Consider the following 14,556-nt stretch of genomic DNA (forward strand, 5'->3'; position numbering starts at 1 on the left):
GAGCACGCACTCAGTCCTGGAGCTGATGCAATCAGATATCGCCTCGGGTGGATAAACCCCGACTAAACCTGACCACGCTTTGGTTTTCCTTTTTATTGGCACCTTGGCTGCGTCTTGTACTGGCTTATTGGCTTTTGTATCGGCTTGGGGAGATCACCTGCAGCTCTTTTGCAAGATGGCTACCGATATTATCCAGGCACACGATACCTCGTCTCCATCAAGCTATGACCGCGACAGCAAGACGCCAGTTCAGACGGTACTTGAGGACAGCGGCTATGTCGACCCAAAAGAAGAAAGGGCGTTTGTCTGGAGACTTGATCTTGGATTCCTGGTCATCGGGTTTCTGGGGTACATGTTCAAGTACATTGACCAGACCAATATTGTTAGTGGCATCGAACTTGAAAGGCCTATTGAAAACTAACACATCTCAGAGCAATGCCTATGTCTCGGGCATGAAGGAGGATCTTTCTCTCTATGGAAATGAGCTGAACTTCTTCACCACCTATTTCAAGTAGGTTCATCAACAAGACCATGGCCATCAAGATCTCTACTGACCGTCGTTAGTATCGGTTATATCATAATGCTTTGGCCATCCTGCATTATCATCTCGCATATCGGCCCTTCGAAGTGGCTGCCCGCCTGCGAGGTACGAAAGCAAACGCCTATCAGCCCATTGCCTATTGCTCCCTTCTAACACAACAATAGGTGATTTGGGGAATGTTGACATGCTGTCTATCGGTAGTTACCAACCACAATCAGGTTTGGATAATCTTTCAATCTACAAATTCTTTCAAACAACTAACCGTGTACCAGGTCTATGGGCTTCGGTTCCTCATTGGCTTCTTCGAGGGAACTACCTGGCCTGCGTACTTCACCATGATCAGGTATGTTCGCTTTCCTCTTCTGCAACTCTGCGTAACTAATCCTTTTCTAGCCAATGGTACCTCCCACATGAGGTGGCTCTGAGGATGAGTCTATACAACATCGCTCAACCCGCTGGCGCCATGATCTCTGGCGCCATGCAGGGAGGGTTGTCGACCAACATGGAGGGTGTTCTGGGCCGTGCGGGATGGCGTTGGGCCTTTATCATCAATGTGAGATAACGTCATCATTAATGATTTCATATCGACTGACTGGCTTCTTAGGGAGTCTGCACGATTGCTGTAGCTCTGGTGGCCTTTTTCCTGCTCCCGGGATACGTAAGTGAAGTAGAAGCCTGGAGTGGAGACGGCACTGACAGCTCAATAGCCCGAGAGCCCAAATCGCCTTGCAAAGTTCTATCTTAAGCCTCGTCACATCGGTAAGCTCCCATATCTGAGATCCGTGGTGCGATGTTCTAACGTTTCCTAGAAATCGCCCTTGCCCGTGCTCGTCGAGTCAACCGAAAGCCTCAGATAGGCATTACCCCAAAGAGCTTTTTGCGATGCTTCACGTTCTGGCAACTGTGGGCGATCGGAAGTAAGCTATCCATGGGCACTTTTCACCCCGTATCTAACAATTTTCAGTTGCGTGGCCCATTGGTGGCAATTTCACTCCATCCAACTACTACAACCTCTGGCTGAAGTCTCTCAAGAACCCTAACGGGACTAAGAAATAGTTGGTGCGCCCCTGAGAATCGCGAACTTGAAACTGACACGGCTTAAGTACTGTTGCGATGCTGAACTATCTGCCGATTATTGGACAAGCGGCCCAGCTGGCTGCTGAGGTCATTTATAGCAGTGCGAGCGATTACTTTGGCAAGCGTCTACCATTCTTGCTCGTACATTCTGTAAGGCCTCATTCCCCTCTTTCCACGAATCTCGTCTAACATTAGCAGACTGTCAATATTACGTCCCTGGCTATTCTCATCGTCCGACCCAAGAACGAACAACTGTACATGGCTGGCTGGTACATGAATTATACAGGAGCGTGAGTATCACCGTTAGCTGACCATTCAATCATCTTTACTGACGTGAGCCAGGGTGTCGATGATGCTGCTATGTTCTTGGGCCTCGGAGAACTTGCCCCACGAACCTCAAGTCCGAACAGTGCTCTTCGCATCTGGAACTCTGTTTGCCTACCTCCTCAGCGCATTTGTGCCTCTTGCAGCTTATCCTGCATCTGAGGCACCAAACTGGCGCATCGGAGCCAAACTCTACGTCGGATTCGCCACGTTTGCTGTCTTCTTATACATCGCCATTTACTTTGGCTTCAGATGGGAGAAGAAGCGGGCCAAGAAGCAAGGACAGCTAACTACTGGTACCAACAAGGATGATGCTGAGCCTGGGTCTGAGTAGACATGGTTTGCATAAAGTTTTGAACGATGGATGGATTGTGGCTTATGGTGTCGATATACTTTTGCGGCCTGCATGCATGCGTCAAGGTAGCCAATCAAGCATCTGGGCTCGTCACCATTGCATTAACCTTGATGAATGATATTATCAAGAATCAGAGCCCTTCTCATTAACCCATGACCTCGCTGTCGTAACAACTACATTGCAAAATCGTGCCCAACCAGCCATGAGACTCCATGTCATCCCCGTGACTGCACCCCATCTAAGGCTTCACCGGTTGCAAGTGCGGCTGAGCCAAGTCAGTGAAGAAACTGGCTCCAAGAACCTTAGTAGGCGTAGCGGCATCAGTAGCGTTGCAGATCTTGGCAAAGTTTCCGTCCTTCCTGAGTCGCTTCTCCAAGTACTGAGCATATTTCTTCACCGAGCAAGACTTACCCGGGCCGTCCTGGCACGAGGGCACGGGATAGACTGCGTCGTTGATACGAACTCGGATAAAGGTGTCCTTCTTGTTGCTGGGCTTGTGAGGGTTTCCCTTCACTGGGCAGCTGAGCCGCTCAAAGGCAATGGTGCCTCGCATGGGTGAGATGTTGGAGCTGCGCCAGAGTCGATCCTTGGGGATGCGATCGAGAGGAAGAACCTTTTGCTTGTCGAAGACGCCGGTTGCAACCGCGAGCTCGTTCAACTGACCGTCGTTAAGGAAGCTCATCAGTAGCTTGGGGAGCTTGAAAGGACGACCCTCAAAGTCAACGCCCTCAGCATCTGGGCCAGCAACGAATCTCTGAACCAAAGCGTTGAGGAATGGAACCATCATCTTGGACGCCACATTCGCGGCAGGACCCACGCCGTAGTAGTATCTCAAGTCCTGTTGGTACTCATACTGCTCAAGCTCCTTCTGAGTGAAGGTGTTGCAGAAGGGCGAAAGATGACCGGTAATCTGTGACTCGAAACCACAGATGTAAGGGAAGTCGTTCCAGTGAGCGTCATCCAACTGAAGGTCTCCCTTGATGTACTGATAAAGTCGCTTTTTAAACGACGGCAGCCAAGTAGCCCGCCACGCGGCCTGCTGCTTGTCGCTGTCATCTTTGAAAGCTGGACACATATCCGAAGGAGCAAGCGTGTCACCGAGGTGAGCCGGCATACCCTTGCCAGTAACAGAGACGACTGTTCCCAGAGAGGAATTGGTTCCAAGGTAACCGTGGACGAAGAGCTTGGCGGTCTGGAGAACGCGTGTGTAGTTGTTGGCCCAAACGTAAAAATTGTCGCCCTCTTGGTAGAGGTCAGGATATCTACACCTGTCAGAAGAATACTTAGATCGCACAATTCGGATGCATACCTGATGCGCAGAGTGTATCCCATATCGAACAACTCCTTGTAGCCAGTCTTGCTGAGCTGGGCGATTTGCATGTCGGGGTTGGTCAGGGGAGTATCCCAGGTGTGGAAGAATGCCAAAGGTCCTGTGGCAGTGTATTTGCTCTCTTTGAACTTTGAATTGTCAGAGTGTGTAGCGTATGCCGAGATTCGGGCGACTTACACGACGAGCCATTTCAACCCATGAGCTGTGAGCGCCCGAATCTGGGTAACGGGATCCATGTCGGGATACGTAGGCGGCCTGGTCGACAACGCAGCCGTCGGGGATCTCGGAAGAGATGCCAGTAACATCAGGGCCTGGCGAAGGATAAGATTTTTTCGCAAATGATGATCAGATGCTACTCACCGATGTGCCATGGCCCATTGGCTCCAAGATGAGCCAGAGGGTTCTTTGCTCTCTCAGCATCGGGAAACAGAACAGGCTGAACTGGATCCAGCAAGGTTCCAATATCAATGTATTGGGCCAAGCTGTTTGAGCTCAAAGCAACCAGACCAAGGTTGTGGAGCTTCATGATGGAATGATGATTCAGAGGACCCCCAACAATTGACAAGACCGAGGTTGAGGAGTGAAAGAGTTGCGCTGCCTGCTTCCACGATGCGAACAAATACAATGGCTACCACGATATATAACTACTTATCTACTGGCAAGGAGCGGAAATGAAATGCCATGTTAAGCCCTCGTTCGCCGACGCCAAGCACTAAACAACCCTGAGGAACGTTTGTCGAACCATTGGGGAACCACTGCCAAGTTGAGCGTTCGCGGTGACAAAAAGAGGAGAAGTGATATCATGCAACCACGTGCAAAAGCGCGATTAATCCATTCGACAAATGCTAGAGCCGGATAATCGACGGCGTAGCCTTGACCCATGCCTCGGTCAAGGACTAGGTTACTGTATTCGGCAAGCGGGCCGCGATGGGTGTCCATGCTCGCTATTCCATGCGTGATTCCCGTTAAGGATAAAGATGCTCGTATGCAAAGGATATCGGGTCTTGGGCTCGGGAGATATTCTGAATCCCGATAAATGAGGAGATTCGCAATCAAGAGCGTCAGTGAGAAGTAAAGAATTGATTGAATAGTAAAACTAACACCAAAACCCCGACACCACCCTTAACCCATTCTTAATCAATTTCTAACCCAAACCCATCACATCAGCTATTTTGACAATCTCATAGAGTATTTTAGTGATGAAAAACCGAAAACGCCTTCCAAACGCCTTGCTTTCTTGTACCTCTCAAACCCCCTTGCTTCTCAGAACCCTCAAGCTCCTCGAGCCATGGGGTATAGAATTGGCTTGGGGTCTTCAGACTTCTTGGGCTCTTCAACCTTCTTAGTCTTCTCCTCTTTTTCCTTCTTCTCTGTCTGCTGAGGCTTCTTCACCCTAGGCTTCTTAACCTCCTCAGGTTTCTTCATCCCCTTGTGCTTCTTAGCCTCCTTAGCCTCCTCGGGCTGCTCAGACTGCTCAGGTTCCTCAGACATCTTGGGTTCCTTAACCTCCTTAGGATCCTTGACCGCCTTACGGGACCAGGCGAAATCAACACGGACGGGGGCATGATCCGACAGGGGTGAGTTGTATTTCGAGACAAAGATCTCAGACTCGTAGTTGAACTTGACGGCATCTAGGTTCACAAACCTGCCAGACCGATAGCTAAAAGAAAGTTAGTCTTTTCTCAATAACATCATGATTCAAGAAGCAACTTACAAAACCTTGTCCACAACCTCACATGAGTTGTTCTGGGGTGGGTGGGCGCACCCATTGCTCTTCCCGTTGTTCTCGGGGATGGTGCCGTTGTGCTGGAGCTTGACCCAAGCATCGGTGAAGCCGACGTCTGTCAGCTTGTTGATAGTGCGCTTTGGGTGAGTCCACACGTCGTTGAAGTCGCCAGCGAGAATGACGGGTCGGCCATTGGAGTACTTCTTGATGTGACGAAGAAGCTGGTCGATTCCCTCGGAGCGAGCCAATCGATCGGGCCACTGATTTCTAAGGTGATGTTAGCTATTATCCACGAATACTTTACAGATTACATACCCAGCGTCCGCGTGGAGGTTGTAAAGATCAACCTCCAGTCCGTCAATGTGAGATGTCATATATGTGAAACCCTTAGGAGTCAGGCAGTCGCCGCCGTTGATAGCACACTCCTTCCAGGTGTAGCGATCAAAGATGGAACTATTGTACCAAGAAATTGTATTGAGGCCGTCGCCGTCTATGACATCGCCAGAAGAAAAGGTCTGGTAAGTGTGGTTGTCGTTGGTAGTGATGTGGTCGTGAAGATGAAAGTCCTCTTGGAGGTGGACAACATCGTATGCCTCCTCACGAAGGTGCAGGCCAATATAGGCCGCGGCGAGCTTCTTGTCTTCAATACCGTTGCGGTTGATGATTTCTGGGAGGCCAGCCACGTTGTAGGTGAGGAGGTTGAAAGACGAAGCATTCTTGCAGGTCTCCATCTTGTGCTTGGAGGATGCTTTCTTGAATGCGGTGTAGTCTACTGGCCAGCCCAGACACAGGGCAGGGGCCATGAGGGAAATGGCAACAGAGCTGAAGAACATTTTTGAAAGTGGGAAGTGGTGATGGTTGAAAGTGATGATGAGTGAAAGCTGTGATAAGCAAGTGGTGATAAGTGAAAGATGTGATGAACGTTGGTATTCGTTGTTTGTCTGTGACTGTGATCGATGTTGATGAAGGAGGGAAAAGGTAAACAGAGAAGAGAAGGAAAGAAGACATTCTTTTATGGACGAAAAACACGTTAGGCTTTTTCATTCTCATCAACATCTCCCACCAGAATCTTAAAACTCTTCTCACATAGATCGTCCCTCCGAGGCAAAAGTGGGTCACAAGAATCGAATGGGGCTGAGCATTGCTCTTTAGAACCTTGTTTATGCTTAAAGCAAGTCGTATCTGCATTGAGACGAGCCATTGCGAGCTCAAGGAAGTTTGTTCTTGTTATTTGCCTTTGCCGTTGCAGATAACGGCTAGGCATCCAACGTTAGATAAACCAACAAGGCGTAGAGTGCACAACTTGCAACAGTTCCTATCAGTTGCAGTCGAAGTGTTTTCTAATTAGGTTTTAATGCGGACATGTATTAGAAACTATGTTCTTTGTTACTATGGTGATGTCCGGTGCGAGTCACAGCACTCAACATGCCAGTAGCGGATGCAGCAAGATCGTCTCCATTGAAGGGGTGTCCTCATAGCCTCAACAAACACGGTGCCTATTTCTTAAGCTTCCCCTTGCATGGATACGTAGGCAGGACAAGTGTTAAATCAACATAAGTGATCAGCAGGGCGTACGGCTGGTCAGGCCTAAAGGAAGAGCAATGGATGAGACCGGCTTGTTCTACCATAATAACTTCAACTCAGCAAACTTAATTCATCTTTCACGTTCTCATTACATCTCAGTATCAGTTTAGACTCGAGGTTCTATGCCTCTACGTCATCACCCCTTTCACAATTACACACAAACAATGCCATTTGAACAAGTGCCTAAAGAATTGATTTCAACTATTGTGCCGATTTGCAAGTATTAACAATCCCTCACGCTGCATCCAACGTGGAGCAGTTTTCAAGCCAGCTGAGAACTATAGTACAGGTCGAAAGCAAAGTATATACAGTGATGAATGGTGCAAAAAAGGCAACAGCCGAGTAATAGCACTCTCGACGTTACCACCCCAGCCTTAACGGAGGCTAGCTTCTTAACAGATGTTCTGTTTGGCGTTGCCAGTGATGGACCAACTAATGTTCTCACCGCAAGGCGACTCGCGGACCGAGTTGTCGTTGACCTCGAGGGTGACAGAGATGTCGCGGTTGTTGGGGAACTCGTCACGAGCAGCCAGACGAACCTCACCACCTCCCTTGACAGTGCCACCGTTAATCTTGACGTTGTAGCAGTTCTCGATGAGAATGGCGTTGTTGCCGTTGTCAGCCAGGTCGACAGTCTCGATTTCAGCGGCACCAGACTGGGAAACGCAGAAAACGCCACGGCCACCACCGCGGGAGACAACCTTGTCGATGAAAATGTTTGTCTCGTACTCGCCGTTGGCACCCTGGCCGTTGTTGTTGGCGAAGCGAAGGGTGCCGTATCCAGTACCTGCACCGACGTTGCTACCGTCGACGAGACCGACCTTAGCGTTGGTGGTCTTTTGGATGAGGAGACCGGCTTCGCCGACGTCGCGGGCGATAACCTGGTCGATCTCGAGACCATCAATGTTCCAGGTCTCAACGGCGTGGCTACCGGCACCAGTGACACTGATAGTGCCCATCTTAACGTTGGAGTTGGCGGCCTTGTCTCGGTCGAATCGGATACCCAAGCCTCCGCTAAGGTTCATTGTGATTTCTCCGAGCACCAGGTTCTTAGTACCGTAGAATCGGAGGCCAAAGTAAGGAGAGCCAGTCATGGTGAGGTAAGGAATCTGAACATCCGTGGTGTCAAGGGACTCGATAGCGCCGTGTCCAGCTCGGTTGGCAACGTCAATGGTACCACATCCCTCAAAGATCTTGCCGCTGTCAATGCTGATGGTGCCTGCACCAATCGAACCCGACGCAATAACAGAGACACGCTGGCCGCTGCTGATGGAGTCGATGGCAGCTTGGATCGCGGCAAGATAGTCGGAACCCGAGTAGACCTCTCCAGACCCGCTGGTAGCTGTGAAGGAGCCGTCGGAGCCCGTCACCTGGGCGTCGGGTGTGCCAGCACCACACTGGGCTTGGACGCCTCCGATGAGGGCGAGGGCGGCGGTTGGGATCAAGGCTCGGACCATGGTTGCGATTATCTTGGGCGATGTGGGGATAAAGGAATGGGACACAGTCCTGCTCCTCTAAAGATGGAGGAACGGGGACAAGCTATTTATGTTGTTCAGGGAGGCATATCGCGATGCCCCTAATGCGATGATCTCTCTCAAACAAACATTGGCATTAGAGGATCACGTTGATCCAGAACAACTCTAATTCTGCACCAATCCGGGGACAGCGTCGTTGCGGGAGAGTCGGGTGTAGAATGGTAGAGGCCCTGTCATTCTAGGCGAGGAACAGGGGATGGTCTTTTTCCAAACAAGACCTGAGGCAAACTGCAAGGGCTTCCCCAGGCATTCAGGAACCGAGGACGCGATGACCTGCAAATAAGCTTCCTTGAAACATATTATGCTTAAAATGTGGCCAGTATCGCGCGACGGATGACATTTCTAATGGAATTTATGAACACTTTCTTGGACATCATCGATTCGACGATCCCTCCCGACACTGACATTTCTCCCATTGCGTCATCTCTCCATTCTCCTCAAGGCGATGAATTCCGCCATCTTCAAGGCGAGATCTTAACTGCCGGGTTTTAATTTTCCGGGCACGTCACGTCACTGCTATAATTGGCCTAGACTGCGGCCCTTGAGACGGCCAAGATGTTTCAGTTGATAGCCCCTTATCGGCCATGTCGCAGTGGCCCCTTGTTTCGCCGAAACGCACGGAAGATTGTTGGAAGACATGACGGGCGGTGACATGTTCATCTTTAATCTGACCACAAGTTTATTCCGAGCTTTATAGCTTATTTCAGCCCGTCACCTTATTGTCCTCACGGCTCAGTCGGAAGTCCGGTCGGCGGCTCGGCCCCACATCGGCTTTCCCCAGCTCCATTCTCCCGGCATGAGCAGAAAGAATCGGATCCGGAGATCAAAGACACTAGCGAAAGATAGAGTATGAGGTTAATCCCTTCTCCCTATTCTATCGACTCATTTTTCTCAGCTTGTCTATCACCATCCAGTTAGCTGGCAGGCAGACGAGGCTCTGATCCAGCACTGACAGTCCAGCCACCCTAGACTACCGGCTCGACACGTATGAACGCCCATAAATAGCTTCTATAGAACGATCAAGTGAGGTTTTTAGTGAGATATAGCCCATGTAACTGGCATAGAAGGCCTCAAAGCCCAATTAACGCTTAATCCGACCACTGGAAATGCTCTCGATGTTACCAGGTAGCAATAATGCTCTCGGCTTATAGACCATACAAGGCCCAACACAGCGCTGTCTTGAAACTGCATCCTTGCCACATTGTCAAGCCACGTCTGCAAGCTCGTCTTGACGAAAGCACACCAGCTCGAATTGTTTTTCTATTTCAATCTGTTCATCTGCATGTTGGTAGGTCTGGCGCTTACTGGCAGACAACCCTTGCAGGTGCATGCGCATCTGGCTTTCACAACAAATCCATGCCTCCCAACAGTGGGGACGTAATCCTGCAGGCCACGACATACGTATCTACCGCGCGCTAAGCAACAGCATTGGTTCTCAGGACTGCAGTTTGGATGTTTCTTTGAGAAACATAAACCACTCCATTAGCCGCGAGATGGATCCTACAATGCAAGTGCTGGGCTAACTTGGGTCGCCAGTTGGGGGCTGGGCCGATTATCAGATGATGAGCGACGAGCATCTTGGGAGTTAAAACCTTGGCTAGGGCCCGAAAGCTTGTTCTGTTTATTCCCCTTGGCATAAAACAGTAGCTGGTAGTTGAGCGTTGTTTCACAACCGATTTCAACACCGAACACTGCCCTTGAACCTCATCTAGAGATGGCCAAGAACCAGCCTCCAGCCATGATCCGGTATGTCCTGCTTCTCGCCCGGCATTTCAACTTTTCTCGTCTTCCATAGACTCCACTGTTTATCAAAAGGGGCTGCTACTCTAACTACGATGCAATCGCAGGTCACCGCCAGCCGCCAAGACGGCTGCTGCTAGGAGACCCGTCCCCTGCAACAACGCAGTTCTATCTCAGCCTGTGGTGCCTAAACGTTCTTCTGCCCCTACCCAGCGTCCCGTTGGCCTCCCTCAACACCCGAAAATCCAACAAAAATACCCTTCAAGGCCTACTCAACCGGCTCCCAACCGTCCTCTCCCAAATCCTCCTCGCCCGAGCCGGCTCCCTACAGCACAGCCAACTAAGCAACCGGTCGGCTACAAGCCTGTGCCGCCTCCAAAAGCCACACCTAGCCCTTCTGTCGTCAAGAAGCAACCTGTACCGAACAAAGGCATGCAAATGGATGATGTCAAACGCATCCAACAAGCCGCATATGCACAAGGCCAGAAGGCTGGGCGCAAAACCGGCCAAGCTCGGGGTTTCCATGCCGGGCAAGTTCAAGGATATATAGCAGGTGACAAGCATGGCCGAAAGGTCGGTCAAGAAGCTGGAAACCGCGAAGGTTTCAGCAAAGGGCAGAAGCGGGGTTACACACAAGGGCACAAGAATGGCCATGCCTCGGGACAAGCACAAGGATACGCCAAGGGCCAGAACGTGGGCTTCAGCGCTGGACATAACAAGGGCCAGGCTACAGAGCAACGCCAAGGCTATGCTCAGGGACAAAGTCAAGGATACAACGCTGGACGCGTAAGTGGCCATGTTGAGGGCCGGAAGCAAGGCTTTGCACAAGGCCAGAGCCAAAGCTTCGATGCCGGACAGAGAAGAGGCCATGTTTCAGGGCACAAGCAAGGCTACTATCAAGGCCAGCATGTCGGCTACTACCAGGGTCAACATGCTGGCTATTCTCAAGGCGAACATTTCGGTTATCACCATAGATACCAGCAAGGGCGCGATGAAGAATATGAGCTCAACAAAAAGGCTATTGCAGGCGGTGTAGTAGCGGGCGCAATGCTTGGTGGAACCTTCATGTATCTGGGCCACGAGGCACTAGACCCTGATGGGCTCTCACAGGTCACCGAGGAAACAGAAAGCATCAGCATCGAGATGGAAATGAGCGACGGTGAGTTCGCTCCAGGGGAGCCAGTTGAGGATGAAGACTGGTATGAGAGACATAGAGCGGAGTGGGATGGCGATGAGGCCTATGACGGATCCTATGAGGGGGTTTCAGGAGGTCGTGGAGATGAAAGCTTCTATGAGGGTGGAGGATATATCGGTGGAGGATATGAGGGGAGTGATGGGTATGATACGAACCAGGATGTTAGAGACAACAGCCAGGTTCACCTGAGTCAGGAATATGAAGCCGATAGGGGAGGCTTTACAGGAGGTGAGCATCCTGGAAGTGCTGATGATTTTGATGAAAAAGGTCGGGGAGAGGAAGATTGTTGCGAGTGCGACAATTGTTGTGACTGTGATGACTCTTGGTGTTGTGTGGGCGGAGATGACAAGAAGGATAACGGTTTTGGCTGTGTAATTATGTGAGCTCTCGGCTGAGAGGCTCGTTAACGACTTGATGATTATGGACCTTGTTGTAACATCAGACCGAACGTTTCAAAACATTGACTCAAACCGTTTCGTGTCGTAACCAGGGAGTTGACTTCATCGTGTGACTGTGAGCCTGTCAGCTGATTCGGTTCCACGATCTCGTCGAGGCTGACGCGTCTTATCATCTAGAACAGACAATCATCACGATGGAACAAGACTGGGAAGTTCCGCCGCAATTCCGTGATGACGCATTTGCTCGTCTGAATCTCAATGATCATACGCTAAGCGACAATCTACCTCCACTCCAGCCCAAGCCTGAAAATGGCCAGTCCCACATCCCACCAACCACCGGCATTGGCGCCTTTGATGCTCTCTCTATCGAGTTGCTCACTATGATTCTCGCTAAAATCGATCTACAAACCCTTGTTAACTTTAGACGCATCAATCGACGAGCCGCAGAAGTGGTTGATTAAGTTCCGTCATACAAAGCCATCACGATGCATGCTCCCCACACCCTACGCGGCATTCTTAGCATTGAGACAGGGAGGTGGATTACCTGCAGAACCTTGTACGAGAAACTTTGCCTGGACAAATGCGAGACCTGTAGGGACTTTGGCGGTTATCTTTATCTCATTACTTGCAAGCGCGTTTGCTTCCTATGTCTGTCACAGGGCAGACTTTACCTACATGTCACTCCCCGACGAGCTAGCCATGAATTTGGCCTGAGCAGTGGCATCGTCGATACGCTGCCGTGGATGGGGGTTGTTCCTGGGATATACTCGCCAAATGAAAAGAAGGCAGCCAAGTCTATCCTGGTAGACTACAAATCTTGCCTCGATACGGCCGTCGCGCTGCACGGATCTTTGAGCGCTATGCGCAAATACGTGTCAGACATGGAGGCCCGCAAGCTCCAAGAACGCCAGGCAGCGGGGTAGCAAGCTGGATCCGATAGAGTTCAACTTTTACAAGCAGTTCCTATTAATGGACGTTCGGGTAATCCGCTCCGATTTGTGGCAATCGTTCGTATGCCTTGGTTGAACAAAGAGTCACGACAGTTGGAATGGGGCTTTCATTGCGTTGGCTGCGAAAAGTTGAGCCAACCACCCCTTCATTACAGACGGCAATTCACGACAGCCTCATTTAGGCAGCACCTGGAGCAATGCGGCGAGATTTGAAACCAAAAGCACGCTCGGGCTGATTTCTATACCTGAGGGAGATCCAGCACAATAAGGGGCGGTTAGTCGAAGCATCAGCTTGGCTAGCTGGTATATCACTATCGACAGAGTCAGTTCAGCTATCCTCAAAGCTATCACCCTTTTGACACCCCGTCCTTACCCTGCCTGTCAGCTAAACATCCTTATTACCTCGCCTCCCCTCGTCTATCCAACTCTTCAAACCATCCGTATTGACGATCTCGCTCCGATCAAGGTAAGACAAGACCTTGGTGAACTCCTGGACGAATTCAGAAGCCCGGCGCGAGACGTGCTCGTCCATGGCCAAGGGACAGCTAAGAAGCGAGCTAGCAACGTCGCGGACTTTGTATATCTTGATGGGTGATTAGCTCAAGATATGACGAAATGCTGGATGCTCTACTTACTAAAAATAAGCCATTCGGCTCCAGATAAGGATGCGGAATGCTGTGAAGAATGTGAAGTAGCTGGCGACAGATGTCTTCGCGTTCCCTCCAGTTTATTTTAAGATGAGACATGGCTGTCGAGGGCTGCAAGCGAGAACTATCCATCTCTTGAATCACACCGTCCATGCTGTCGAGTAGAAAGTTTTGGAGCCACAGGTGAGTGATGTGCAAGTTTACCCGCGTAACTTCATTTTGGGCATGTAAAAGATGCACCTCCCCGAATGGATCCTGATCAATGCTACCGTCGTTGATACTGTTGTAGAATGGCTTATCAGGAGATTGATAACTATCCCCAGGTCCCCATTGGCGCAAATGTGGAGGAAGGCCGTCAAGGAGATATCGTAGCTCATCAAGTAAGTCTCGTAGTCGCGAGAGACGTTCTTCTGGTGTTCTTCCAAAGCCGCAGTCACAGCCATCGTTAAACATGGACTCTCTCATGCCTTTGAGAAAGACGCGAGAAGTGATGATAAAGGCACTGGTAGTGTTGAATGATTCGTCTTCCGCATTATTGTGCAGCCTGGCAGGTAGGACAGCTGGTGAACAGCCTGCAGCTCCTGTCTCCAAGATATGTTCGTCGAGGAGGTTGAGAGGCTCCAAAGCATCAAAATCGACTTCTCTTAGCATGTAATTATCTAGGTAGGTGACGTGGTTGCGTCGCCCAGGCTGGATTTTGGAATGCCTGGTACCGGTCAGTCTTGTATCCTGAAAGAAGGATATAACATTCGCTACTCACGCAAAGGTGTATAGCTGAAGCCAAAAGGCCTTCTTTCGTAGCTGGGTCTCTACAGCATTGAGGTCCTCGTACTCCGAAGTGCGATGAAGTTCCAGCAGCCGGGCTATCTGCATCGACTCGGCCTCAAACATCCGACTCTGGTTTGTCTGACCGGTTTGGAAGACACCCATGGAGAGCGCAAATGCCACGGCCCATTTTCGATGGCTGAGGTGGTCCCAGTAGTCGGCTGGCCGAAGGCGTAGACACATCTGAGAACAGTAGTTGATCATCGCGGTGCGAGTTCCGAACCGACTGGCAAGGGCGTGGTAGGTGTCGAATCTTGAAGGTAGAAGCCCAACAGTCAGAGCTGATAGCGCTATTGTGAGGCACAAAAAATCCAGGTCATTGACGTCGC

At 50.5% G+C, this 14,556-nt stretch overlaps 6 protein-coding genes across 6 annotated transcripts; 2 read left to right on the plus strand and 4 right to left on the minus strand.

Moving 5' to 3' along the window:
• Nucleotides 1-175: 175 nt before the first annotated feature.
• On the plus strand, nt 176-2,276 carry LRP88_11251 (uncharacterized protein; the record flags this gene model as incomplete). Its single annotated transcript, XM_083247682.1, has 13 exons — nt 176-382; nt 432-511; nt 565-646; nt 706-759; nt 814-884; nt 935-1,094; nt 1,146-1,199; nt 1,249-1,300; nt 1,351-1,458; nt 1,506-1,596; nt 1,645-1,768; nt 1,817-1,908; nt 1,961-2,276. The coding sequence occupies 13 exons, from the start codon at nt 176-178 to the stop codon at nt 2,274-2,276; spliced, it is 1,491 nt and encodes a 496-aa protein (XP_083096830.1).
• A 259-nt stretch (nt 2,277-2,535) lies between these two features.
• On the minus strand, nt 2,536-4,153 carry LRP88_11252 (histidine phosphatase superfamily; the record flags this gene model as incomplete). Its single annotated transcript, XM_083247683.1, has 4 exons — nt 2,536-3,559; nt 3,607-3,755; nt 3,805-3,938; nt 3,988-4,153. The coding sequence occupies 4 exons, from the start codon at nt 4,151-4,153 to the stop codon at nt 2,536-2,538; spliced, it is 1,473 nt and encodes a 490-aa protein (XP_083096831.1).
• Nucleotides 4,154-4,899: 746 nt separating this feature from the next.
• Nucleotides 4,900-6,186, minus strand: LRP88_11253 (endonuclease/exonuclease/phosphatase family protein; the record flags this gene model as incomplete). The annotated part of the gene is made up of 3 exons (XM_083247684.1): nt 4,900-5,287; nt 5,342-5,620; nt 5,669-6,186. The coding sequence occupies 3 exons, from the start codon at nt 6,184-6,186 to the stop codon at nt 4,900-4,902; spliced, it is 1,185 nt and encodes a 394-aa protein (XP_083096832.1).
• Nucleotides 6,187-7,329: 1,143 nt separating this feature from the next.
• Nucleotides 7,330-8,394, minus strand: LRP88_11254 (uncharacterized protein; the record flags this gene model as incomplete). The annotated part of the gene is made up of 1 exon (XM_083247685.1): nt 7,330-8,394. One exon carries the CDS (start codon nt 8,392-8,394, stop codon nt 7,330-7,332), a length of 1,065 nt encoding a protein of 354 aa, XP_083096833.1.
• Nucleotides 8,395-10,186: 1,792 nt separating this feature from the next.
• On the plus strand, nt 10,187-12,266 carry LRP88_11255 (uncharacterized protein; the record flags this gene model as incomplete). Its single annotated transcript, XM_083247686.1, has 3 exons — nt 10,187-10,218; nt 10,320-11,635; nt 11,983-12,266. The coding sequence occupies 3 exons, from the start codon at nt 10,187-10,189 to the stop codon at nt 12,264-12,266; spliced, it is 1,632 nt and encodes a 543-aa protein (XP_083096834.1).
• An 874-nt stretch (nt 12,267-13,140) lies between these two features.
• LRP88_11256 (fungal specific transcription factor domain-containing protein) lies at nt 13,141-14,431 on the minus strand (the record flags this gene model as incomplete). The annotated part of the gene is made up of 3 exons (XM_083247687.1): nt 13,141-13,338; nt 13,391-14,108; nt 14,163-14,431. 3 exons carry the CDS (start codon nt 14,429-14,431, stop codon nt 13,141-13,143), a joined length of 1,185 nt encoding a protein of 394 aa, XP_083096835.1.
• Between the last annotated feature and the right edge of the window lie 125 nt (nt 14,432-14,556).

Source organism: Fusarium phalaenopsidis, assembly GCF_050370095.1.
Source record: "Fusarium phalaenopsidis strain FUZ10S chromosome Unknown contig_32306, whole genome shotgun sequence".
Classification (NCBI taxonomy): Eukaryota; Fungi; Ascomycota; class Sordariomycetes; order Hypocreales; family Nectriaceae; genus Fusarium; species Fusarium phalaenopsidis.